The sequence below is a fragment of the Lycium ferocissimum genome, unplaced genomic scaffold (genome assembly GCF_029784015.1).
Source record: "Lycium ferocissimum isolate CSIRO_LF1 unplaced genomic scaffold, AGI_CSIRO_Lferr_CH_V1 ctg1863, whole genome shotgun sequence".
Lineage (NCBI taxonomy): Eukaryota > Viridiplantae > Streptophyta > Magnoliopsida > Solanales > Solanaceae > Lycium > Lycium ferocissimum.
Window position 1 is genome coordinate 56,620 of NW_026717920.1, and position 24,478 is coordinate 81,097.

The 24,478-nt window shown below is 33.6% G+C and overlaps 3 protein-coding genes across 10 annotated transcripts; all 3 read left to right on the forward strand.

The window, feature by feature from the left end:
* The first annotated feature begins 3,252 nt into the window (after nt 1-3,252).
* Nucleotides 3,253-8,235, forward strand: LOC132042859 (uncharacterized). Of its 3 annotated transcripts, none has more exons than XR_009411603.1 (6): nt 3,253-5,867; nt 5,955-6,266; nt 6,362-6,467; nt 6,549-7,266; nt 7,423-7,705; nt 7,826-8,235. XR_009411603.1 is itself a non-coding variant. In XM_059433369.1 (6 exons), exons 2-5 carry the CDS (start codon nt 4,471-4,473, stop codon nt 7,233-7,235), a joined length of 2,502 nt encoding a protein of 833 aa, XP_059289352.1. In that variant the 5' UTR covers nt 3,253-3,584; nt 3,720-4,470; the 3' UTR covers nt 7,236-7,266; nt 7,423-8,235. The 3 variants fall into 3 exon arrangements, 2 of the variants coding, with proteins under 2 accessions (XP_059289352.1, XP_059289351.1); XM_059433369.1 differs by having other exon boundaries at nt 3,253-3,584; nt 3,720-5,867; nt 7,423-8,235; XM_059433368.1 differs by having other exon boundaries at nt 7,423-8,235.
* Nucleotides 8,236-10,216: 1,981 nt separating this feature from the next.
* LOC132042860 (uncharacterized) lies at nt 10,217-16,308 on the forward strand. Of its 6 annotated transcripts, none has more exons than XR_009411604.1 (9): nt 10,217-10,501; nt 11,342-11,619; nt 11,706-11,956; nt 12,041-12,253; nt 12,343-12,435; nt 12,666-12,767; nt 13,457-13,559; nt 13,636-13,795; nt 16,059-16,308. XR_009411604.1 is itself a non-coding variant. In XM_059433373.1 (9 exons), exons 2-8 carry the CDS (start codon nt 11,346-11,348, stop codon nt 13,759-13,761), a joined length of 1,119 nt encoding a protein of 372 aa, XP_059289356.1. In that variant the 5' UTR covers nt 10,217-10,501; nt 11,342-11,345; the 3' UTR covers nt 13,762-13,795; nt 16,059-16,308. The 6 variants fall into 6 exon arrangements, 4 of the variants coding, with proteins under 4 accessions (XP_059289356.1, XP_059289357.1, XP_059289354.1 ...); XR_009411605.1 differs by lacking the exon at nt 16,059-16,308 and adding an exon at nt 15,461-15,583; XM_059433373.1 differs by having other exon boundaries at nt 13,679-13,795.
* A 5,038-nt stretch (nt 16,309-21,346) lies between these two features.
* Nucleotides 21,347-21,718, forward strand: LOC132042858 (uncharacterized). The gene has a single exon (XM_059433367.1). It carries the CDS (start codon nt 21,347-21,349, stop codon nt 21,716-21,718), a length of 372 nt encoding a protein of 123 aa, XP_059289350.1.
* Nucleotides 21,719-24,478: the final 2,760 nt, after the last annotated feature.

Below are 24,478 nucleotides of genomic sequence, written 5' to 3' on the forward strand. Positions count from 1 at the left end.
TTTATATGGATTAAAATATAAATGATCACTTAATATATCATTGATATTGTTGGATATTCGGGTCTGGGTCGCCCATGTGGACTGACCCGGCCCGTTTCAAAAAGGATAATTATTGGGAGAAGTTACCCTATAACTGAAAAGAAAATAAATAAATAAATAAATAAATAAAACTGCTCCTAAACGTGGATACAGGAACAGAACGATTCTTTTCCCAGGCAGTTCTTTTTTCTTCTCCTCATATAGGGTAACAGTTCCTGTAGAGAAAGGGACTTACAGCAATAAATATAAATAAAATAAAATAAAAAAAGCAAAAATCCTTTCTGTTTCTTCTTCCTCAAAAACACACAAAAAGGTGACATCTAGTTTGTGAAGAATACTCCGTTTCCAAGAGAGACGAAGTTTGACTTGGAGCAATTGTTTCGGTGGTGAGTTCAACTATTTCCGTTGCAATCGAAAGGTACACAATTCGTTGTTGACTTGTCCCATTATTCTTTTTTTAACAATGGCATCAGAGCCAAGATTGTGTATTCTAATTTGAGTGCACGATTGTATCAGTTCTTTCGATTGTTTGGTGTTTGCACTGCATCTTCGCTATTTTCTTTTTGGAAGAATTTGAAATTCGTTTCGGTGTTGTTTGGAGTAAAATCCAGTTTGAAAACGAAGCCACGTTGAAAGTTGAATATCAAATTGCATATTACTGTATGTAAATTGAGAAACATGATTCTCTAAATAAATTTTCTCCACTTGTGTTGAAGCATGTTGGCAAGTGTATGGTACAATAATTATAGTAATATACTTTGAAAAGAATGGAGATAATTTTAATTTTGTTGGACTCCATTTTTTCTCCTTTTGTGTTGAAAACTGACAGAGAGACCAACGAAATTATTTTAAGGGAAAAGTATACATGATTTTTACAGCAAGTCTCTATAGTAAAGGGAATTGGTTGTTCTCATTTTTTTTTTCCTTTAATAGTATATGCTTTGATTTACTTCCCTGCACTTCTGAAGTTAAACCATGTGTTTGGTCTTATGAGATTTGACTAGTCAATATTTGTTTTTTTGTATGTTCCTTGTGTGTTTTTCTCATTATTATAATGATAAATTTTTTATGAGAATTGTGATAAACACAAACCTTTTACCAAAGAGAACAAAGGAATGTTAGTCCAAGAATCTGTAAATTCAATTCTTTTAGAAGTGCCTCTTTCCAATGTGAGTTTGTATACTTTCCTTCCAACGTGAATTGGCTGGTGCTGCATCATTTTTTTTTTTTAAAACTCAAAACAAAATATGATCCAGTTTACTTAAATAAATTAGAAAATGTCCCTCAATTTTTTTTTTGTCTTCTATGAGTAAGCATATGTTGTCACATTGAATGGTATGTTCATTCTTATTGTTTTCTTGTTCCCATTTCAAACATGGCTGGGCGGGGACATGCTCGAAATGCTCCAAGTGGGATTGGTGGTAAAAGTCGAGCAGAAGGACTACGTAGAAGAATGCGTCGTCGAATGACTATATTTAATAATGATTCAGACTCTAAGCCTGAAGTCATCAAGAATGTCTCAAGGACGATAAAAAATATCTTTTGGGTGGGGTGGGGGGGGGGGGGATAGAGTTGTGCGAAGGGAAGGAGTAAGATAATTTGAAGTGCTTAAAAAAATTAAAATGGACCCATCTGCATCTATACTAAGCTATCTTCATCTTTTTGGGAGGAAATTGTCAGAACTAATGTTTCAACATTTTAAAATTGTTTCGAGTTGGGATGCCTTGGGAGTATTGGAGCAATCTTTACCAAATCATTGAAGGGTCAGTTGGCTGATATTTATCACAAGTTTGGTCCAAATGCACCCATTTGGGTATACATTATGGAACTTGAATCCAAGTGGGAGGAAAAGGAAATAGCAACTAAGATTAAGAAATCTTGGCTTCTGAAGACTTTTTCTAGACCCAGATTGAGTCCGATAGTTCCTAAATCTCAGCTTTCAAGAATTTCTCCCATAGATAAATTGGCTAAATACGTGGCTTAATGTGTTGTATATCCTCATAACTCACGTAATGAGATAGCCATAGACGAGTAGTATATGACTTGTAATTGTATAAATTCCTTTTATAAACATATATATATATATATATATATATATATATATATATATACATATTATTTATTTAATTGATATGTATAACAAAATGTTGTAAGGGGATAAGACTTAAATAATCTATGTGATTTTAGTCACGAATACATAATTAAATACACATTAAGAAATAATTTTAATTTTGGTTAAACATTTAGTTCGTAGATGATGATTGGAAAATTTTGTGACCTTTCAATTTTACACTAAACGTGAAACCTTTATGAAAATTGATTTGCTTGGATGTGTATATCACATTCTTTTATTTTAAGGGTAAACATTGATGAGTAAAAACTTGCTTAATTGTCTCAATCAATAGATATGATATCTAAGAGCATCATTGCTGATTTAAACAAGAGTTAGAAACTAAATGGTGAGAATTACGACATCTGGAGTCGTAAAATGTGGTATCACTACAAGAAAAGGCTTACTTTGTGGGGGTTGATTTGTGGAGGTCATAAAAAACTCCCACTATTAATTCATTTTGTGGCGTTTGTTTCAACTCCCACAAAATAATTTGTTCTGTGACGGTTTTATTGTGGAGGTTGGCAAAACCGCCACAAATTGGTACAATTTGTGATGGTTACTGACCCCCACAATTTTATTACCTCATCTCGTTTTTATATATTAGATAACAGTACTTTTATTTGATATCTATCTATAATTGTATCAGTTACATCCTTTGATAGATATCACGTTTGAGATATTCCTTAGATACTTCTTCATTCTATAAATCATAGATACTTCTTCATTCTATAAACAATGTATTAGAATAGATTTTATGGAGAGAATTAATGTAGATACCTAAGTTTTTGCCCTCTCGTTCTTTATACTCATGTATTTATTTATTAATGGTTATAAGTACTTCTAAATTAAAACTATAATATTACTTTTGAAAGGAAAAAAAAAAGTTACAAGAATTTGCACATTGAGTCTTCTTTTATTTTCAAATCTTAGGAATTTTACATTTAAGCAAATAATTTTAACAACAATTAGCAACAAATTTTAGCCGGGAGATAAAAATATCTAGCTAATTATATGCAACATTAGTCACATGTTTAATATCAATTTGTGGAGGCTTTGTCAACTGCCACAATTTTGTGCCATTATGTGAAGGTTACAAAACGTTACAATTTTATAAGTAAATTTTTAGGTTTAACAATTTTAGTCTCCATGATAAAAGCGTCACAAATAAATAAAAATTTATATATTGATTTTTCCATTTATTTTATCTGATTCTGCATTGGCTTAAATAAGAGATAATAACGGACTTTTCGTTAACTATCACCAGAAAAGGCACCAATTTAGTTCCCTCCTGAGACTTGTTCCGCCAAATTCTTCTTTCTTCTGATTAGGGTTTTTTGGTTTGTAGTTCTCATCCTTCCTTTCAGAGCCAAATCTACGCCATTGAATTGAAGCTTGGATTTTCCATTTGAGCTTGGAGGATTGCTTTTTGAAGGTATATTCTAGACGATTCATGCCTATTTATATGATTCTTCTTTCTTGTTCAATGGATAAATCTTGGATTGGAAAGCCACAGAACACAGCTGAATATGAACATGGTTTGAATGAATTTTTAGATTTTGCATTTCAGAATTCGGCTGCTGGAGATACAATAAGATGTCCATGTCCTATATGTGGTTTTAGCAAGTGGAAAATTAGAGATATAGTGTACGATCATTTGATTTGTAAGCCATTCCCACAAAATTATGTTCTTTGGGATCTTCATGGTGAGAAACGGGTAGCAAAGTCTTCTGGTAATATAGATGTAATGCAAGAGACATTTCACCCAGAAAATCCAATAGAAACAATGATTAATGATGCATTTGGGCACCAAAGTTACCAAGCTGCTGATGTAGGGATATCGCAACCATTGGGTTCAGATGAAATATCAAATGAGGGGCATCGAGAGGAGCCTAGTGACTTTCATAATTTTCTCAAAGATGGAAATGAAACATTGTATGAAGGTAGCAAGTTCACAAAGCTAGAGTTTATAATAAAGTTGTATCATATAAAGGTCTTGTGTGGATTAAGTGACAAGGCATTGTCTATGATACTGGATTTGCTGAGAGATGCATTTGAAAATGCAAAATTCCCTCCTTCCTTTTACGAGGCCAAAAAAATCATTAACAAACTTGGTCTTGACTACACCAAGATACCGGCATGTCCAAATAATTGTATGTTATATTGGGACGGTGATTCAGAATTGGAAGCATGTAAGTATTGTGGTACATCTAAATGGGACCCTAAGAAGAAGAAAAAGCAAGCTGCAAAGATTTTGCGTTATTTTCCACTAAAACCAAGGTTGCAAAGATTATATATGTGTCGTAAGACTCATAGAGCACATGAGATGGCATGTTTCGGGTAGTAACAGAGATGGGTTGATAAGGCATCCACGGGATGGTGAGGCCTGGAAGACATTTGATCTGACACACTCTGAATTTGCTTCGGATCCTCGAAATGTTCGCTTAGGCCTTGCTAGTGATGGTTTTAATCCTTTTGGAACAATGAGTTCTACCTATAGTATTTGGCCAGTTTTCTTGATTCCGTACAACCTTCCTCCTTGGATTTGTATGAAGCACACATCCTTCATCCTATCAATGATCATTCCAGGAAAGCAGATGCCTGGAAATAATATTGATGTGTACTTACAACCCCTCGTAAAGGAATTACGTGAGCTATGGAATGATGGTGTGGAAACTTTTGATTCATCATCTAATGAAGCTTTTAGAATGCGAGCAGCTCTTATGTGGACAATTAGTGACTTTCCTGGGTTAGGTATCCTATCTGGCTGGAACACACATACCGGTTTTGCTTGCCCAACTTGTAACTTTGACTCAGAACCTTGTCGTCTTCGTCACAGTAAAAAGTGGTGCTTTATGGGTCATCGACGCTTCCTAAAAAGAAATCATAGATTTAGATTGAATCGAGTTCTCTTTAATGGAAGCACAGAGGAACGAGATCCACCAATAAAATTATTAGGATCTGATATTTTGCGTCAAATAGAAGAAGGGAGAGGAGCAGCTTTGGATGGCAGAGGGAAAAGACCGAGACGAGCAACTAAGCAATGGAATAAGAGAAGTATATTATTTGAACTTCCATATTGGGAGACTAACTTGTTGCGTCATAATCTAGATTTTATGCATATTGAAAAAAATGTATGCGACAATATTTTATATACACTTCTTCATGATAGATCAAAATCAAAAGATCATATTAATGCCCGAAAGGATCTAAAAGAAATGGGAATAAGGCGCGATCTTTGGCCGGATGATGATGGAACATATCGTCTTGCTGTGTTTTCGCTTACGCGTGATAATAAGCGTGATACCAACAAGTTGTTTCTTACAACTTTGAAGAATGTTGTAGTACCAGATGGCTACTCGAGTAATATTTCTAGATGTATTGATTTGGTACAAAGAAAGATTTTTGGGTTGAAAAGTCATGACTGTCATATTATCATTGAGCAATTGCTACCATTAGCGATTCGTAATGTGTTGCCAGACAATGTAACTGCAGTTTTGGTAGAATTCTGCTCATTTTTCAGAGAACTTTCTAGCAAAAGCTTGAATCTTTCAGATCTTGATAAGCTCCAAGAGCGCATTGAGATTACACTTTGCCACCTAGAGATACTATTTCCTCCATCATTTTTTACAGTCATGGTTCACTTAACTGTCCATCTAGTACAGGAAGCAAAACTCGGAGGTCCAGTGCATTATCGGCATATGTATCCTGTGGAGAGGTAAATCATCGGCATTTCTAATGTAAATCCATATGTATTTTAGTCAATTTAAATAGTTTTTACACTTATTGCCCATTATTTTTGTAGGGAATTAGGTCATTTTAAGTCCTTTGTACGGAATAAGGCACGATCAGAAGCTTCTATAGCGGAGGGTTACTTAGCTGAAGAAACTCTTACTTTTTGTTCTCGGTATATGGAGGATATTGAGACAAGGTTCAATAGACCTAGGCGTGTTCGTGATGACCCAAATGACATTGAACCTTTTGGAACGTCCTCTATCTTCCCTCAATTAGGTAAACCTGCATCAGCTCCAGAAAATCTCCTTTTAACTCATATGCAGAAACTACATGCTCATCGATATGTGCTTCTGAATTGTGCAATAGTCATGCCATTTGTGGAGTGAGTAATTCTTACGAACTTTATATTCTTTGTCATTGTAACATTTGAAACATGGTAGTCATGTTCCTTATAATTAATGTTCTTCTTCAATGTAGTGAATTTAGACAGTATATAAAGAGGAGTTCAAAAGGAAGAAAACCTTCACCTACAGATATAGAAAAAAGAGTTAATAAAGAGTTTGTTGATTGGTTCAAGAAGCGGGTAAGTAAGCAATCATTTATCATGGTTTATTATTCCTTTTGAATTGGGAAACCTGACTAAGACTAATTTTTTTTAATTTAGATTATGAATCCGGACACAATAGACACAATTTCTGCTGATCTAATATTTCTAGCACGAGGTCCATCAGTAAATGCAAGAAGATTTACTGCATATAACATCAATGGGTTTAAATTTCGAATCTTGGCTCGAGAAGAAGGTCTGAAAACACAGAATAGTGGAGTTTTTTTAACCTCTAACACATCATGTGTTGCAAGTAGTGTTGATGGGAATTTAAGGCAAGCTGACTTACCATATTATGGGAAGTTAGAAGACATAATTGAGATTAATTATTATGGTCGGTTCAGGGTTGTTCTTTTCAAATGTAAATGGGCAGACACTACTCGAGATAGAGGGTATAAAAAGGATCGTTGGAATTTTAATTGTGTTAGTTTTGATAGATTGATTCATTCTGGTGAACGGGAAGAGCATGAGCCTTACATTGAAGCATCTCAAGCACAAATGGTGTTCTATGTGGATGATGTGGTCAATAAAGGGTGGAGTGTTGCTGTGCATATAAAACCAAGAGATTTGTATGAAATGGGAGAAGAAGTAGTGGAAGATGAAGTATATGAGAATGAACCATACCAAGAGCAAGATCTTGAACAATATTTTGGCCATGGTGATGAGTATATACAACTGGCTACAGACCATCTAATTGGTGAGGCGAATGTTGCTACTAACTTAAGAGTAGATGCCATGTCTGAATAGAAAACTTATTTATATGGTGCTTTATCAGAAGGTAACACTATTGCATAATTAAGTAGTGTTTATTTCATTTATTTTGCTGCGATTTTTTTCATCTTTTCCCTGTTTATTCTTCTTCAACTTCTATTTCCTCATCTGCATTTATTTTTTTGTTTTTTTGTTTATTAATTTAAATGTAGTATGATGACAGATTGAGTTGGCAGCAGCGACAACAATGGGTGATCAAGAAAGCAAAAAGGAAATCCAAGAATGCACTACTAAGAATGTTATAAGATGAAAAAGTGCATGCTATATGGATTGAAAGGAACTCCAGAATCTTCAATAGAGTTGAGAGAAATGAAGAGAGCATAGCAAGATCTTACATCGCAAGCTCAAAGGATTCTCAATTTAGATAAATGCAATGCCGGCGTTTCTTGCAAGAGCTTTAAAATGATGTTCATGCATTGCAAAAGGATTGACGATCAAGATTGGCAGTGGAAAGGTCGGATTTCAACACTAGTCTGCTGCTTGTGGCGTGAAAAACTTTTAGAAAAAATGGGGCGAGAATGCTACAGCTGCTGGTTCTGTTTTTGCCTATCTTAATGGTCTGTTAGTTTGATATGTCAGATGTATGGTACAACTATAATTTTTTTCAAGTGAGAAGAATATGTCGACAGCCTATGTACTGGCTCTGTTTCTACTTTTGGGCCGAAAAGGACGTACGTTGCAACTGGAATTGGCAAATGCAGATACTGCATTAGTTAAGGAGTCGTTCGCTGAATAGTATACGAGGAAGCTAGAGGAAGCAGAAGATGTTACAAGAAGCAAAGACAACTTTGTCCGTTACTTTTATTTTTGCAATTTTGCTTACATTGCATTGGCTAGGTTATTAGATTGTAAAGTCAATTTAGGATACACTATAAGCTCTAAATTGATATTAGCTATAATTATTTTTGCAAGCTCATATTTTTCCCACATTGTACAGACAAGGTTGAATTTTATTAATAACAGAGGCCGATAGATACCTTGTCTAGTGATATAAATTCGTCAAGAAAATAAATAACAAAGGCCAAAGAATGTCTGACCTGAGAGATATTTTGGGAGAATTTTAGTGGTCATTTTAATTGTCGGTATATAAATATTGCTAAAACTCGAGGAATTAGCGACAAAAGTGGGAATTTTTACCGACAGTCAAGTGAGTAGTGCAATTAATTCGGAATAAGAGCGTGCGCAGAAAATACTGCAACCGCTCTCTCTAGAGGTCAGGTGTGGGAAAGTTCTCATAATTATTCAGTTGCCTTTAAGCATAGATGACTTTCCCATTTTGCAATACACTACGAAGCCGCTTGAACCCGTCGACAAAGTTAACACTGTGTCGTAGTCAATCTTGACTTTAATTCTTGAAAACTCTTCTCACAAGCATCAGACCATAGGAAACTTTGCATAGAGTTCCCTATCCTTAAGTCTTTTAAATTGACAATAAACGATTCACTTGTAGTCGAATAAGTAAGTGTAGAAGTACAAACTCACAAATATTGACTATTGGATTAACATATGAAATGTACAGAAAAGGGTCAAAAATACCCCTGAACTATTCGAAATAGACCATATATACCCTCCGTTTGCATTTGGTAGCATAAGTACCCTCGCCGGGCCTGTTGAAAAGCTGACGTGGCATGCCCACGTGTAAAAAGACTTCCACGTTGGAGGGTATATATAGTCTATTTCAAATAGTTCAGGGGTATTTTTGACCCTTTTCCGTGCTTTCTTTATTATCATGTTTAAAAAATGTTTTACTTTTTTATTTAAAATAATTAAATTTTAAACTTATCATTCACTCCTAAATCTTAGTAAAATAATTTATACTCACACAAAAGTATATGACATATTTTCGATTACACATTTAATACGTAATGAAAATCTTTTTTTGTTTGTTATATTCCGCATTTAATCAAATATTTGCACTTTTGTCTTGTTTTCTCTTAAGCCGAGGGTCTTTCGGAAACAGTCTCCCTACATCCCAAGGTAGGGTAAGGTCTGCGTACATTTTACCCTCTCCAGACCCCACATTGTGAGATTTTCACTTGGTATGTTGTTGTTGTTGTTGTTGTTGAATTAGAACAAAAAAGAAAGTTGAAGTGTTATTTCTGAAAAACTAAATTAAAGGAGGCCTTGATGTGCTTATTTCACTAAACATGTTTTTTCATCTTTACAACGAGTAATGAATCGCGTTAGATCCCGAGTTGATTGAATTTCTTAAATTAGGAAAGTAAAACCACCGACGCGGTGGGAGAGTTGGGAGTTGAAGATGATGGTGACTAATCGAGCCGAATCATATACCTCTTTTTAATTGATGTTAAACAATTCGCATACAGTCGAATACATATGAATAGAATACACACACACACATATATATATATCATATTAAAAGTTGATTTTACTTAGCACTTGAGCCTAATGATTGAATGTTACTTTCTAAATAACAAGTTACACAATCAATCGAGCTAAATGAATCGATCCAGCTCAATTAAGCTCGATCTTTGAACGAGCGGAGCCAAATCAAATTTGAATATGAAACTAGTCGAGCCGAATCATGCCTCTTTTTAAAACGAGTTGATTTGAGCTGAGTTAGGGGTGAATGCAACTATATAGTTGTTGGTTCATCTGAACTAGTACTAAAGACGTAGACAATAAATTTATGCGTAAGAATTTATTATAATTGCAACAAATAGTAGGTCTGAACTCGTAATTTAAAAAAATATAATTAGTATAATGCTAATTTTGATGGTTAAAATATAAATTCTAAGTTGGTGTCTGAATAGGCTAAAGTGTAATAGAGCCGAGCTGGCCCGAGCCAGGTCTGAATACTCTATGCCCGGGCATAATCATATGTATTCCCATAGGCAAACAAAAGTACCAAATTGGCTGGTACTAAACATCAATTTTTGAGCAAACCGTACCTATTTCTTTTTTAAAAAAATTATGTATGACCAAAATACTTTTTTTTTTCTTTTCATGGAGCAATTAATTTCTAAATATATTAAGATTTTACATTCCCTGAAAGTTCTACAACACCTAGGCATCTACGACAGAGTCCAATATGGAGCCAACTGCTTCCCTCCATTATTTTTTATTTCCCTCCACCATTATTTTTCGTTTCCCTCGTATTTTAGAAACCGCTTCTTTGCTGATTTGATATAAACCGTTCTGAAACTTACTTAGCCTTTTATTTATTGAAACTGCTGTCTTTCCAGAGCTGTTCATCTATGTTCAAGAATCAGGACAGTCAGGTTAGTTTTCATCTATGTTCTTTTAAGCTTTACCCAAATCGTGCAGCTATTTGATTCTTGGTGAATTCGATCTACGGTTTCAAACGGTTTAAAAACTATCGTTAGATCTTTTTCAAAAACTAGTTTGTAGCGACCTATCCATTCTTTTTTGTGCATTTTAATTTATGTCTTATGTTAAATTTTGTTTTGTTAATTGGTTATTCATGTACTTCAGAAATATTCTCTTTGCATTTGTCGAGTAATCATTGTGGTAAAAAGACTAGAGAATAATCTGTGACAACCGGGCAATGAGATGGGGGATAGTTAGCTTGTAAATAGGGCAATAAGAGTTTATATTTATACATAATAAAACTGGACTTCTCATGTGTTTTTTACTAAGAAGATTTTGAAGTTAACTAAGAGATACTATATATACTAATGAAGAGAATGCCAATTAGAGGTTAACGTTTTTAAGCATACAAGATGTATGCTTGTTTTCCTGATATAGAGATGCAGGAAAGTCATTTTGTACCTTGAGATGCGATGCTATTTTTTGTTACTTTTTCTTTAGTTTAAATTTTTTTAATGTTAATGTTATGCTTACTTTTGACTTGCTGATGTCGAGTCCGACCATCTTTTTTCTTCCCTATCCTTTCTTTTCCTTCCCTTCGTTTTATATAGGACAGTGCAAGTGACTCTTCTCATCTACTCCTTTCAATCAATAGGTGTCATGACTCTGACATAGAAATAACAATGCTTTTCCAGTCAAGTTTTACTATTCACTTTATAGCTCCATGTTTTCTCAGCGAGTGCTTCACCATATTTAATTCACCTATTTTTCATTTTTTTATGAATATGCAGCACCATGCCAAAGGTTAAACGTTTCCAGAATCCATTAAAGTCGCCTCAAGGATCACATGATGCTCATGGAAGTTCTTCATCATCAACAACTCCAGCCCGTTCACATGCTATAGAGCCCTCAACATTGTTACAAGCCCCCCCACCTGCTCCAGCAAATTCTTCACTAGCTGATGAAGTCCTACCACAACAAGAAGCTCCAACTCAGCCTTCTAATCCACGTGCAACAGTTGCACGCCTTGGACGGGCATCTACGCAATATTGGAGAGTAGAGGCAATAGGTATATGCCTTGTATATATGTTTACTTCACTTAATAAATATCTTACTTTTCCCGTTTTAGTTGAGTAACTTGTTTTCTTATTAAAGACTCAAACAACGTTACCAAGATGATAAATGTCAAGGCCAATGAGGTCAACAACCTGCCTACGGGGGAACGCATCATTGTGAACTTTGATTACTACGGTGCAGCATATGGGGAAGCGCAAGGATTGCTTGCCGGATATTGTGGATTATTGGCCATTGATGGCAATTTGTTTCCAATTAATTTTGACAGGTGGTCAGGGCCATCGGGTCTTCCTAAAAAATACATGGAAGACTGCTTTGAAACACTCCTAAAGGTGTTACACATATATTATTTATTGCTACTAGAATTTTATGCATGTTTACAACACTAACTTTGTTTATTTTTTTTCTATTTGAAGCCTCGATTCTTTTTTAGGACTACTGATGCCATTTCATACAGATATTGCAACTGTAGTTTAAATAAAAAGTGGGCTACACATAGACAAAGGCTGTGGGAAGAATTTTATGACCCAGCCAAGTGCAGAAATGAAATTTTAAGAAATGTGCCAGTGGGTATATATAGAGATCAGTGGGCTGGATTTGTTGCTTATCGTCTAAAAGAAGAAACAATTGTAAGATTCTGATTATCTCAAGAGGTTTTGTTGACATTGTGATTAAATATTAGACTAACTTCTTAAGTTGTACTCATTTATGTTAATAGGAGCTTTGTCGAAGAAATAAAGAAATTCGACGCAAGCAAAAAATTCCTCACACCGGTGGTTCAAAAGCTAACTCGAGAAGACGACATGAGCTGGTATTCATATTAACTTAATAGCGTTCTTCTTTTTCTAGAATTCAAGTGCTTTGTTAAATATACTTAATATTGAATTTCTATAAAGCTGCCATATATACAAAGTGTGGGAAAATAAAACTAGTATAACTCTTTCTTAGTTGTTGGAACCTGGAAAAAAACATAATAGTGTTTCTTCTTTTTATCTAATTCAAGTATTTTGTTATAATGTACTTAATTTAACTCCTTCTTAGTTGTTGGAAACTGGACAAAATCCTAGTCGAGGAAAAATGTTTATCGAAACTCATAAGAGAAAGGATGGTTCATTTGTCAATGACGAGGCAAGGACTATAGTGGTAAGTTCTTCTTCAAGTTCATTTCCAATTATATTTTTCAAGTTTAAATTCGAATACCATGTTTTCTAACTCATATTGTCCAAACTCTTACAAGTTACAAAATCATATTTCTCATTCCTTTATTGAAATGGTAAGAAGCATAACATTTTCTCACTTGTCATGGTTAATCTACCTTTACTTGAGACTCCCTGCAAATTGACTGTTTAAATGCAAATTAAGTATTATGCAAATGAAGGCTTTTGGTACTCGTAGTTTAGATGATGTTTACTCTTTGAAAGAGCTGGAGTAGTTATCTGCTACACTAATGTTGTCAGTGCCACACACCATGCTAACGTCTTTATAGAATAACTTTTGCATTGTTTAAAGTATCACAACATGAAAGTAAAGCGACACACTTTTTTTTACGATTCTCTATCTAGCTATGTTACTCATTGAATCTATCTATCTTGTTGATTAATGCGTTGTGGATGACATCAAGAACACGGTGACTGATTTTACAGAATTTAGTGATGAGGTTAACATGGGTGCTTTCATAAAATGGTAACCTGTACTAATTACCATAAAACTGTTGAATGTCAAATAATTTCAAGCATAAATTTTATGACTAGCGAGCTTGTAGGTGAATCAATAAAATGCAGAGGTATATATATGATTTAATACATACTAATTGATAATTTGTCTGCTTGTAGGAACAAATTCAACTGAATCAAGGCAGTGAGTCTGAAATTTCTGCAAATGATAATATCGGCAAGGTGTTAGGGGCAGAGCACTCTGGGAGGGTACGATGTATGGGTATGGGAGCAACTCCTTCAAATACATTCAATAATTTCAAGCGACGACTTAATGGTCTGAACACTTCTACATCTAGCTTTGATGCGTCATCTGCAACTTCTACCTATTTGCATCAAAAGGTCGCGCGTTTGGAGTCCCAATTAGAAGGAACCTTGACTGCACTGAAGGATTACATGATATCAAAGGAAGGAGGGGTTCCTGAAGAATTTGTTGATCTGTTTGCTCCTCAACCACAGGTAAGAACTTCTGGAATTTCTGATTTGTGTTATATGTTTCCTGTGTTATCTTTCCATCTGGTTTGGTTAAATTATTGAAAAATAATAAACATCTTGAACCGCCTATGTCATTTGATTTTATCTAGTGTAAATGTGTTTTAGTTAAGGCTTATAAGCTTTATTTGGATTGCATTTTGAGCATCAATCTGTGTTAATCTTAATTTATAGAGTACAAATCGTGTTAAATTTGGTTTAGTTTGTTTTAAACTTAAATAGGAAGAATCAGCTTCTACACATTTTCATAAGCTCATATGTCTAGGCTACTTAGACTGAATAGTGACTACTTATATATGTCTAATTCTCTCGTTGTAAGTGTATTTCTGGTGTTATGAGAAGTCTTTTTTAGTTTTTGTGAAACCATATGTAGAAACGATTTGTATCACTTAGCAATGTTTTCATAAAAAATAATGTTTCTGTATGAAATCATTGGATATGTTGACCACTTTAATTTCTAGATATTGCCTCAAAGAAGGGAATTCATCAGTAGTAGTAGCTTCTTAAAGTTCTTTTGGTCAGATGATCCACATCTTATTAAAACACCACAACAAAATTACAACTTCAATCCTAAAACTGAAGAAAAAGAAACTTTCTCCAGTGCTGGCTCACTACTCCTACTCATTCCTCTGTATCTCTCATCTCTTTAATATGTCTTCTATCCATGTCCTGTCTTGACACTTTGGCTTCCTACCTAGATACTCCAAAATTCTATGCTTGCTTTCCGTCATGATATGTTTGCTTATCACTTGCCGTCTTAGTACTTTTTTTTTCCCAAAGAACTTCGTTTCTTTCCTTCCATACATGGTAAATCAGTGCTGCTACCACTGCCCATAGAAAAGCTCTACTAATTCGACCCTTAGCCCTTCTCGCCATTCTATTCCCCACCCCTTGAAGCACTAAGATCTGCATCTGCAATTGTAACTAGCGTAGTACCTCTTTTGGGCAAGCCTGAGAGTATACACACTCAAAGTAAAAACGTTCCAGTGACTCTTTTGCTTTGTCATATAGGATGCATTTATCATCTTGGCATATGGCCATTTTTAGCCAACAAATAAAGCGTAGCCGGGACATTGGTTTTTTCCATACCCCATCCAATTTGACCATTGTGTTCCAGCCCCTTCCTCCACTGATATCCATTGTTAATAGTGTAGTTCCCTGAGCTAGTGAGCCACCCATTTTGCACATACCCTGCTGCATATTTATTCCGGGCTTCACATAGCTTCTTCCAGTACCAACAACACTTATCTTGTAGAACTTTATACTGCCACCAGTCTTGCCCCTTTAGATAGATATGGTTCACCCATATCACCCACAAGTTGTCACTTTTTTTGGCAATGTTCCATACATATTTTGCCACAACCGCTTCATTTCAAACTACACAATCAGTAATGTCCAGTCCCCCTTCTTTCTTTGGGCTACACACTAGGTCCCAAGCTATAAATGGAGATTTAGGAGTATGAACTTGCCTACTCCATAAGTTGTTCTTTCATAATGCTACAATTTGTTTCATCACCCTTCTAGCTCCTTAAAGTTTAAAGTTCAATTTTTTTTTTCATTATCAATTGCTTAAGCACATAAAACTCCAGTTGCTAAATATCATAATGCAAACTTTTTCCTTCTTATGAACAGAGAAATATCATCAGAAAGACAACTGCCAGAGGTAAAAAACTACTAGAATGCAAAACTTTTAGAAGGATATACTCTTCATGTACCAGTACCCTAGCTGAATGACATAATCTTCCCCAACTGTTAGTCATGAATAAAACGAGAAACCGATGAGGAGTAAACAAATGTATTACACCAAATATAAAAGTCAAGTAAATCTCCTCTGTAAACAATAAAAAGAAATCCTCTCTTTTAATTGTTTATTGAAGTGATAAATCTTTGTGTGGGTAGCTTACAAGTATATTATGAATAATAGGATATGAATAATAGGAGAATGAGCTATTTATATAGAGAACTGCAGCATTGAAAAAAGCTTAGAGACATATTCATCTATCTAACCTAACAATCCTTTTCACTTTTTTTTAAAAAAAAAACTTGTTTACTTTTTATGTTATCCTTGAGGGTGTTCAAAAGTATTGTATTTACCAGAAATCTGAGTTGCTGTCCTCCCCCTAATGCTCCATTTAACATGATTTAGCCAGTGTATTGCGTATTGATATCTGATTAGTTAGACGTTAACTTTTAGACTTCTCATCGAATATGCTTTTTTTTTTTTTTTCAGCCTAGCGATGATGATGGGAGTGAACCTACTTCTCCGGCGAATATAAGAGGATCATCGGGTGACATCAATGGAAATGATCAAGCAAATACTTAGAATTTATCTATTTCAGCGTGGCAAGACTTTTGCTTCTATGAATTTAACGTAGTAATGTTTAGCAGACATTAGTTTATATTACTTCAGTTTGTTATGTAGTACTTGAATTTGTGACTTTTGCTATTATGGATATTTTTATGAATTATGATTTATGTTATATGTTATTTAGTAAACTATTTATTTAATATGTATATTATATACAAGCTTGATTTTATTTATTCATGCTATAAACATTTTTAATGGGAAAAACACACGTTCCAATAATCAATTTGTGACGGTAATTGAAATTTTATAAATGAATGAAATTATATTGTGGCGATTGTAGACCCCAACATATTAAAATGTTTTTAAATATAAAGCTTATATTGTGGCGGTTATACATTGCCACTAATTAATTTTTTTAAAAAATTCAGATCATTTTGCGACAGTTACAAAACCCCAAAAATTAAATATCTTGGATTATTAAAATAATATGGTGGAGGTCCTGGACCGTCCTTAATTGACTTTAAAACCCCCACTAATTAAAATTTCAATTTGCGGAGGTCGTCGTGGGGGTTCTTTAAAACCGCCACAAAAAGCGTCGTGGCGACCATAACTTTGGCGTTTCTTAAAACCCCCACAATTTCATTTGTGGAGGTCGAAAACCGCCACAAAACTTAAAAAAAACCTCCACAAATAAGGTGTTTTCTTGTAGTGTTGGATAATATTTTTCATACTAATAGGTGAAATGCATTATTATAGAATCTTTTTTCATACTAATAAATGAGATGAAATTGTTAAGTTTTAGTTTTTCAAAAAAATCGATTATGGTCATTATTTTATAATTAGTTGTGACAGGTTCGATTTTTTTTTTAAATCAACAGCTCAAGGCAAATTCTCTTGAATTATCATCAAGCCATCAAGCTAAGGTAAACCCACTTCCCCGATCTATCTTTTTCTTCATATTTTAATCTTTTTGGAAAGAGTAATACTATTCTTCAATAATTTTTTTTATGGTGCACTTTATATATAGATATGTGTTTTTGGTAAATTGCATATATGCAATGCATCTGCGGAAAGCAAATCTTAGATCGTAATTTTTCCTATATTTTTTAATGTAACATGTTCTCAATCCAAATTTATACTCATTGATATAGGTATACGCACAAAGCACGTGCCCTAATATGTATATAATCACGAAATTCTTACGTTAAGTATTGATCGACTTTTTATCTGGTTCTAATATTTAACCAAAACTTTTGCTTATAATTTTTTTAATTTGAACTATGTACAAAGTCCTAATATTTGAAATTAAAATTTTACCTTATATAATCCATCTCTTATTTACAATCTTTTATATCCTTAAGAAAATAAATCAAGCTATCATATCATGTAAAATTGTAATAATAATTAATCTTTAGATAAACTAATTATATATTTGAAACAGGGGCGGATCCACCCTTTAGGGTGAGGGTGGCATGGCACCCTCTAGATTAATAATTTTTTTATATACTTATGTTGTAATTTGCTTCAATTAAGTTAAATATTTGAACCGGTCATCCCCAGTCGTAAATTAGACAAAGGTGCCACGGCTGGTAGACACAAGTTTGAATCTATCTTGATCATTTTCCGACTCCCGTCTTTCTTTGTGCTTTTTACTTCCTTTGTACCAGTAATTCCCTTTTCAGTTCTCCAATTTTCTATTTATCTTTTTATTATTTATATTGCCTTTCCTCTTTTCTATTATTTTATCTGTGATCTCTAGCGAGAACACACAAATAGAAACTTCAAAATCCCTTAAATTAAGCATTTCTCTAATCTCAAACCTGTGAGTATTTAAATCGAAAAACTTGGGTCTCAATGAGAATTTTGGATTGAGATCAAAATTTAATTTTTTTTATATAATTTTTTTTGTTTATTACTCCCTCCGTCCATATTTACTTGTCTATATTTGACTTGGGACACTCTTAATAAGCAATAAATAAAATGAGAAATGAATTGGAGTACTTAATAATAAGGGTAAAATAGGTATAAAATGGTAAATTATGTCTTGTTTTTTCAAACTATATAACTTACAAGTAAAAGTGGACATATATTTTTAGTATAATGGACAAATAAAAATGGACGGAGGGAGCGTATTATAAAAATTTATGTTATTCTATAATTGTTAAAGTCAATTTGAATCACTTTACTACTTAAATTGTGTTGAAAATTTCGTACGCACTGCTTAGAAAAAATATGAAATTTATGATTACTTTTGAGAACTTGTAGTTTATCTAATTCTACATTTACTTATGGGGTGTATTTACCTATTGAAGAGTTTTTCTATTATTTTTCTTAGTTTGATTGGTGTAATTCCCTTATTGAAGATTTTATTTTACTTGTGCAAATTCATTTTTAATATACATAAGAGATGCAAGTCCCTTAGTGAAAATGTTGATTTTACTTCTGTTGTTAACGGTGTTAATGGGTGTGATTCCTTGTTTAAGATGCTAATTATGTTCGTTTTTTTTATTTTTGAGATGTAATTTCATATTTGCAAATAAAAAAAAGCCTATTAAGTTGACCGTAATAAACTAAAAAGAGATGGACCCGACCCAAATATACGTTCCTAACAAGATGTACATTGAAGAAAATTGTGGCACCCGCCACCTTCAAATCCTAGATCCGTCTCTGATTTGAAACTTTGAAATAGTTATAAATTTGTTATAACAACCAATTTATCCCTTTTACTCCTAAAAGATATGAATTTACTTTGACTAGATATTGCTTTTGAATATTCTACCTTAAGAATGTGTTGGCTCATATGTTGAGGTTACAATTCTTTTTCACGAGGAATACAAACATAATATCAAATTTTAATTTTATAACCTACTTAACTTCTCAAGAAAAAATTGATAGGTCAATATGCCTCCACGCATGTTTATCCCCAAAATTCAATTTTATTTTAAAAAAATGAAGGAATTTGTTCCAACTAATTTTTAATGTGTTTGTAATTACAACGATACGGCATTTTCATTTGTATAGTATATGTGTCGTAACATGATTTTTCACTTGGCCAACTATACGTTACACTTTCTAAAGGAATTTTAATATTTATAATAAAAGTTTAGATTATGATAGAGCAACTAAATTAACATAAAACAACATAACATACATTAAGAACATTATTATAAAAAGATATTATGTGAGATACAATAACAGAATATATTCTATCTCATATATTAAACTATATGTAATTACAAATAATATATAATTAAGGTAGTAACATACATTAAGAATAAAACAATGTAACATACATTAAGAACATTATTATAAAAAGATATTATGCGAGATACAATAAATTATACTCTTAGGAAAGCTCTTAGGAAAGGGGAAGCTAGTATCAATTATGATAGTTATACTTCTGGGAAATTAATAGGAACATGCATGCAAGAAGGTTTAGCCTCATGCAATGAGATCAAGCTGAATCAGTAAATTAAGAGACATGGTCTATATGAAAGACAACAACTTGAGACCTAATTTCTGAAAAGTACCCATCTGATATATTAATCTGGGTTGAATTTTAGGAATTGTCCATTTATTAAGAAGATATAAATGTTGAGGCATATCATATTCCTCTTTTTTAGTATTTTTAACCGTATTTTTTCTTCTAATGATATCCATTAGAAAAAGAGTGTTGAACATATATCACTCTTATGCAATGAGAATAGATCTGTAGTTAATGGTATCAGAGCCATGGTACAGAAATAGTCATACCCTTATGCAATGAGAATAGATCTGCAGTTAATGATATCAGAGTCATGGTACAGAAGTAGTCATATGTTCAACACTCTTTTTCTAATGGATATCATTAGAAGAAAAAATACGGTTAAAAATACTAAAAAAGAAGAATATGATATGCCTCAACATTTAGATCTTCTTAATAAATGGACAATTCTTAAAATCCAACCAGATTAATATATCAGATGGGTACTTTTGAGAAATTAGGTTTCAAGCAAGTGGTTAAAACCACTGAAGAAACAATTAAATTGATAGTGACCATGCTACTTTTAGATTATTATCTGAAAGTGATTTAGCTCCTTATAGGGAAACTCATAGATTTATGCATATTGGGTTAGTACAAGTAGCATTCCAACCACTTACATTAAGAGGTTTGCCGGAAAGCTTTATAGCAACTTTAAGAGATGATACAAATAAAAATTGGAAAAAATCCCTTATAGGGACAGTACAAACTAGTTTGGCTTATGGCCCTGTTTATTTTAATGCTTATCCTAACTTGCAGGTATCATTGCAGGATGATAATTCTTTAGACGCTTTAATATTAAGTGTTAAATTGCATGGTTATGATTACATGCCAGGTATAGAGGTTATATGTATCTGTTATAGAATATATTTTAAACCATTATATACTATGAATCCTATGTGTAAAATCATGGATTTCAAAAATGAAACTATTTTGATAGAAACTAATTTTGGTAAATCCAAAGTTGTTACTAGAAGACCTATAAAATGGGATGAAATTGATTTTCCCAAAGAGTGGGTCATAGAAGGAGCTGCACCTCCTCAAAATAATATAAATACTGATATTTATGAAATTGAGCAAGCCCCAGATGGGACCATTAAATTAAGATTTTGTGAACCTTCATCTTTATTAGATAAAGCTGAAAGTTATAGTACTAGCAGTAGATCTAGACTAACTAGATCAAATTCTTCATGTCATTTTTATATTTCGCCAATTGATTATATTGTCAAGTCCCCATCTAGAGCTTCTACTTCTCAAAATAGAGAAACTGACACTAATAGAGTTAGTGGTCTTAAGATTGACCAGGATAATATTGCTACTAGTATTCCAGATATAGAATTGACTGCGTCTGATATGGAATTTAAAGATTTTTAATGGATTCAGATCAAAGAATTGATTTTAGTCGGGGATCACCCGCAAGACTGGAAATTAGCAAAGAATTTTATACACCCAAATGGGAGCCATTTCGAAAATGGTTTTTTACAAATTTTACTGATAATGAAACAACAAGTTTTCAAAATGAATTTTATAAAGATCCTTCCGCATTAACCAAATTATATTTTTTCCCTTGGTTTCTACACAAATATGTTGACAATTATATTTCTGTTGTGGAGGAAATACTGCACTAACCACTTCTCCAGTAGTCAGTTCGTAATTTGCTCCAAAACAGAAATATAATTGTCAGAAGATTATGAGGTTTGGCCAAAAAGGAAAACTTAGTCCTCGATTTATTGGACCATATGAAGTACTTGAGAGAGTTGGTCCAGTTGCATATAAACTAGCTCTTCCACCGGAGTTAGATAAGATCCACAATGTCTTCCATGTTTCTATGCTTAGAAGATATCGCTCAAATCCATCTCATGTTCTTCCTGTTGAATCCATTGAGGTCAGCCCTGACATGACATATGAAGAGGAACCTATCCAAATCTTGGCGTATGAGACAAAAGAGCTTAGAAACAAGAAAATCCCATTAGTAAAAGTTCTTTGGAGAAATCATTCTGGCAAAGACGTTACCTGGGAGCGAGAAGAGGATATGCGAATTCAATATCCCCATTTGTTTTGAGACTAGCATAAGGTAAATTTCGGGACGAAATTTATTAAGGGGGAGAGAGTTGTAACACCCCAAAAGTTTTTTTTAGCGAATACTTGAATTTTCGATTTATCATATCTTGATAGTAAGGGTATTTAGATATTTATAAAAGTGGGCAGCCCCTTTTTATTTTATTTTATTATTTTTCATCCTTATCTTACTAAGTAAGATTTATACCCTTTTGGCTCTTATCCTCTCCACCACCACTCTAATTTTGTTTTCTCCAAGGAAACAAGACATCAAAACCTCTCTCCTCTCATAATATTCATCCTCTAAATCAATCATCAAGACTTGCTTTGGTTGAGCCCCAAGCAACTCCACACGATTGAGGTAAGTTACAAACATGTTTTTGGACTAGACTGCTTTTAGTGTTTTCAGCATAATTCCTTGTATAAAGCTTAGTTTTAAGTGATTCAAGATGTTCTAGAAAGCTATTTCATAGCCCTACAACTTTCTTTCAGACTCCAAAACTCATTTTTGCTTGTATGTACTCGAAAAGGGGTGATGAAGTACAGGGCAGGTGTGTCGCCTAGATTTCTGTTTTACAAACCCTACATGTACTGCTGTTAGTATTTTGAGCATATCTTTTTGTACAAAACTTCTATAGGAGTGATTCTAATTTCTCTGAAACCTCAAGACATATATCTACAACTTTCATTAAGGCTACAAAGTCTATTTTTGCCGTTTACCCCTTTGAAACTGAGCGATAGTACAAGACAAAGACAAAAAGATCTGTCCGTAATTCCGTTTTGATAGTTTGGCCGATTTTCACTGATTTCATGTTTAGTTTTGACGTGCTGAAACTATTGAACTTAAGTAGATATTTGATTGTGTATTTAAGTTATATATGCTCTTGTACAAGCTAAGAGGAATTATTTGACGAAGTGGACTTTGGTTGGTCTATGGCGTAGATGATTTGAACTCCTCGAGTTGTGGTAGAACTTGTTGTGTGGTAAAATGCCAAGGTTTGTGTATAAACTTGAACTTGGAATATCTTTATTTTATGTAATTTTTGAAGTATCTGGATGGGTTGTTTCCTTACTCTTCATCTTATATCATTGTATGGTTATTATCTCAAGTATTGCAAAATTTTAGCTAAATCGCCCACTTGTACGAATTACTTGATCATTTTGCATTCTTGTTGGGACTTTGTCCTTCTTGTTGCACTGACTTTGTCATCGATATCGACATGCCTCTCAATTCGGATCTTGCCCATCTTGACTTTGGATTTATATTTCGTCTTGATGATGGATTTTCGTCCATTTTCGAATACGAGTGGAAAGCCACTTTCAACATGGCTCTTGATTCTCTTGACTATTGGGTGACGACCCTTCTTGATTTGGGGTTTCGGTACATCTTGATATTGATTGTGCTTGATGTGATGGCATGACGTACATATTGGGCGAAATTGGTTATTTGACAAACTCTCTTGAATTGAAGTATAAGCTTTCTTGATACTTGAACCTTCGAATATTGATTTCGACATTTGGAAAATCTTCAAGGTTTTGATATTTGATACTTTGATATACTTGTTTACTTGATTTATTGTTATCTTATTGAACTACCTACAACGGATAAGGGAATTGGAGAATCTAATGGTTCCAAGCCCAACGTTTATATACCACTAAGCTTTATGCTTAGCGATAGTTGTTTTCTATCGTAGGTAATGTACGGGAAGAGATTTGAAGAAGGCCATTTGGAGTAGACTTTTTGGGAGCCTTAGTGAAGATCACATTTTCATATGCATCTAGGTCTTGTAAAAGTTTGGGGACTTGCACATGATCCATATGTAACACTTATGTATGAAATTTTGGAGGCTTGTTAGACACAAGACCATATGCTTGTAACTTAAACTTGGTGACTTATTTTGCTATTTTAGGGTGTGCTTCCAACCCAAGTCATGCCATGTACTGGGTTTACATTTTGCCTTGTAATTATGTACAAAGGAAGATACTAGTTTCTGTGATAATCGCAAGTTTGAGTTTCGTGTATCTTATAGACCCGCAATGGTGTTGATTTGAAAATATAAATTTCAAAACGAAGTTACTTAAATGTGTTGACTATTCGAGAAAGGCATTACCATTTTAAATAGATACTCTGATATTGTATTTCATCTAAGAAATTTTTTCGGAGGGTACAATAGAAAAAAAAAACGTCGCACTTTCAACAGGGCGGGTAATCCATCTATAAATTTAGATTTCCAATGACTATCATTGCATTCGGACAGTTCCAGAACCCGGCAAAGGAATACATCCTTGTACCACCTAAATGAGGTAAGGGTTTTGCATCTTAAATTTTGAAGCATGGTCCTAATAGTTTCACTATTATCCATCCATCTTCCTGAAAAGTGTTCCATAATATTAATAACTAATGAATAAACAGCATTTGGGACTAGAACTGATTCTTAGGAAGTTCCTTGTTCCGGTTTTACAGCGTTCAAGATATTACCACGCTGTTCTTGGGTTAAATAATTATCCCACCAACCTTTTAATTGACCAATAAAACCAGCAATAATCATATCTGCGATGTTCGCTCATTATTTTTATTGACCTTACTAATTGTACTATATATCAACATTCTATGTATGGTACAATAGATTTGTCTTTCACTATAACCATCCATGTTCCATTCATAGATTTCTTTACCGCTATAACTATTGGTAATAATATGCTCATGCTACTCTAATAAGACATCCTGACGAGTAGGCCTAAAATAATAGTACATCCTTTGAGT

What these genes read in the sequence shown, in the direction of transcription:
- LOC132042858 (XM_059433367.1), top strand. Translation starts at nt 21,347, where the DNA reads ATGAGGTTTGGCCAAAAAGGAAAACTTAGTCCTCGATTTATTGGACCA.
- LOC132042860 (XM_059433370.1), top strand. Translation starts at nt 11,346, where the DNA reads ATGCCAAAGGTTAAACGTTTCCAGAATCCATTAAAGTCGCCTCAAGGA. An exon ending in GTCTAAAAGAAGAAACAATT is followed by an intron (nt 12,254 to 12,342) that starts GTAAGATTCTGA and finishes TTATGTTAATAG; the next exon opens with GAGCTTTGTCGAAGAAATAA. An exon ending in ACGAGGCAAGGACTATAGTG is followed by an intron (nt 12,768 to 13,456) that starts GTAAGTTCTTCT and finishes GTCTGCTTGTAG; the next exon opens with GAACAAATTCAACTGAATCA.
- LOC132042859 (XM_059433368.1), top strand. Translation starts at nt 4,471, where the DNA reads ATGAGATGGCATGTTTCGGGTAGTAACAGAGATGGGTTGATAAGGCAT. An exon ending in ATAGTCATGCCATTTGTGGA is followed by an intron (nt 6,267 to 6,361) that starts GTGAGTAATTCT and finishes TCTTCAATGTAG; the next exon opens with TGAATTTAGACAGTATATAA. An exon ending in TTGATTGGTTCAAGAAGCGG is followed by an intron (nt 6,468 to 6,548) that starts GTAAGTAAGCAA and finishes TTTTTAATTTAG; the next exon opens with ATTATGAATCCGGACACAAT.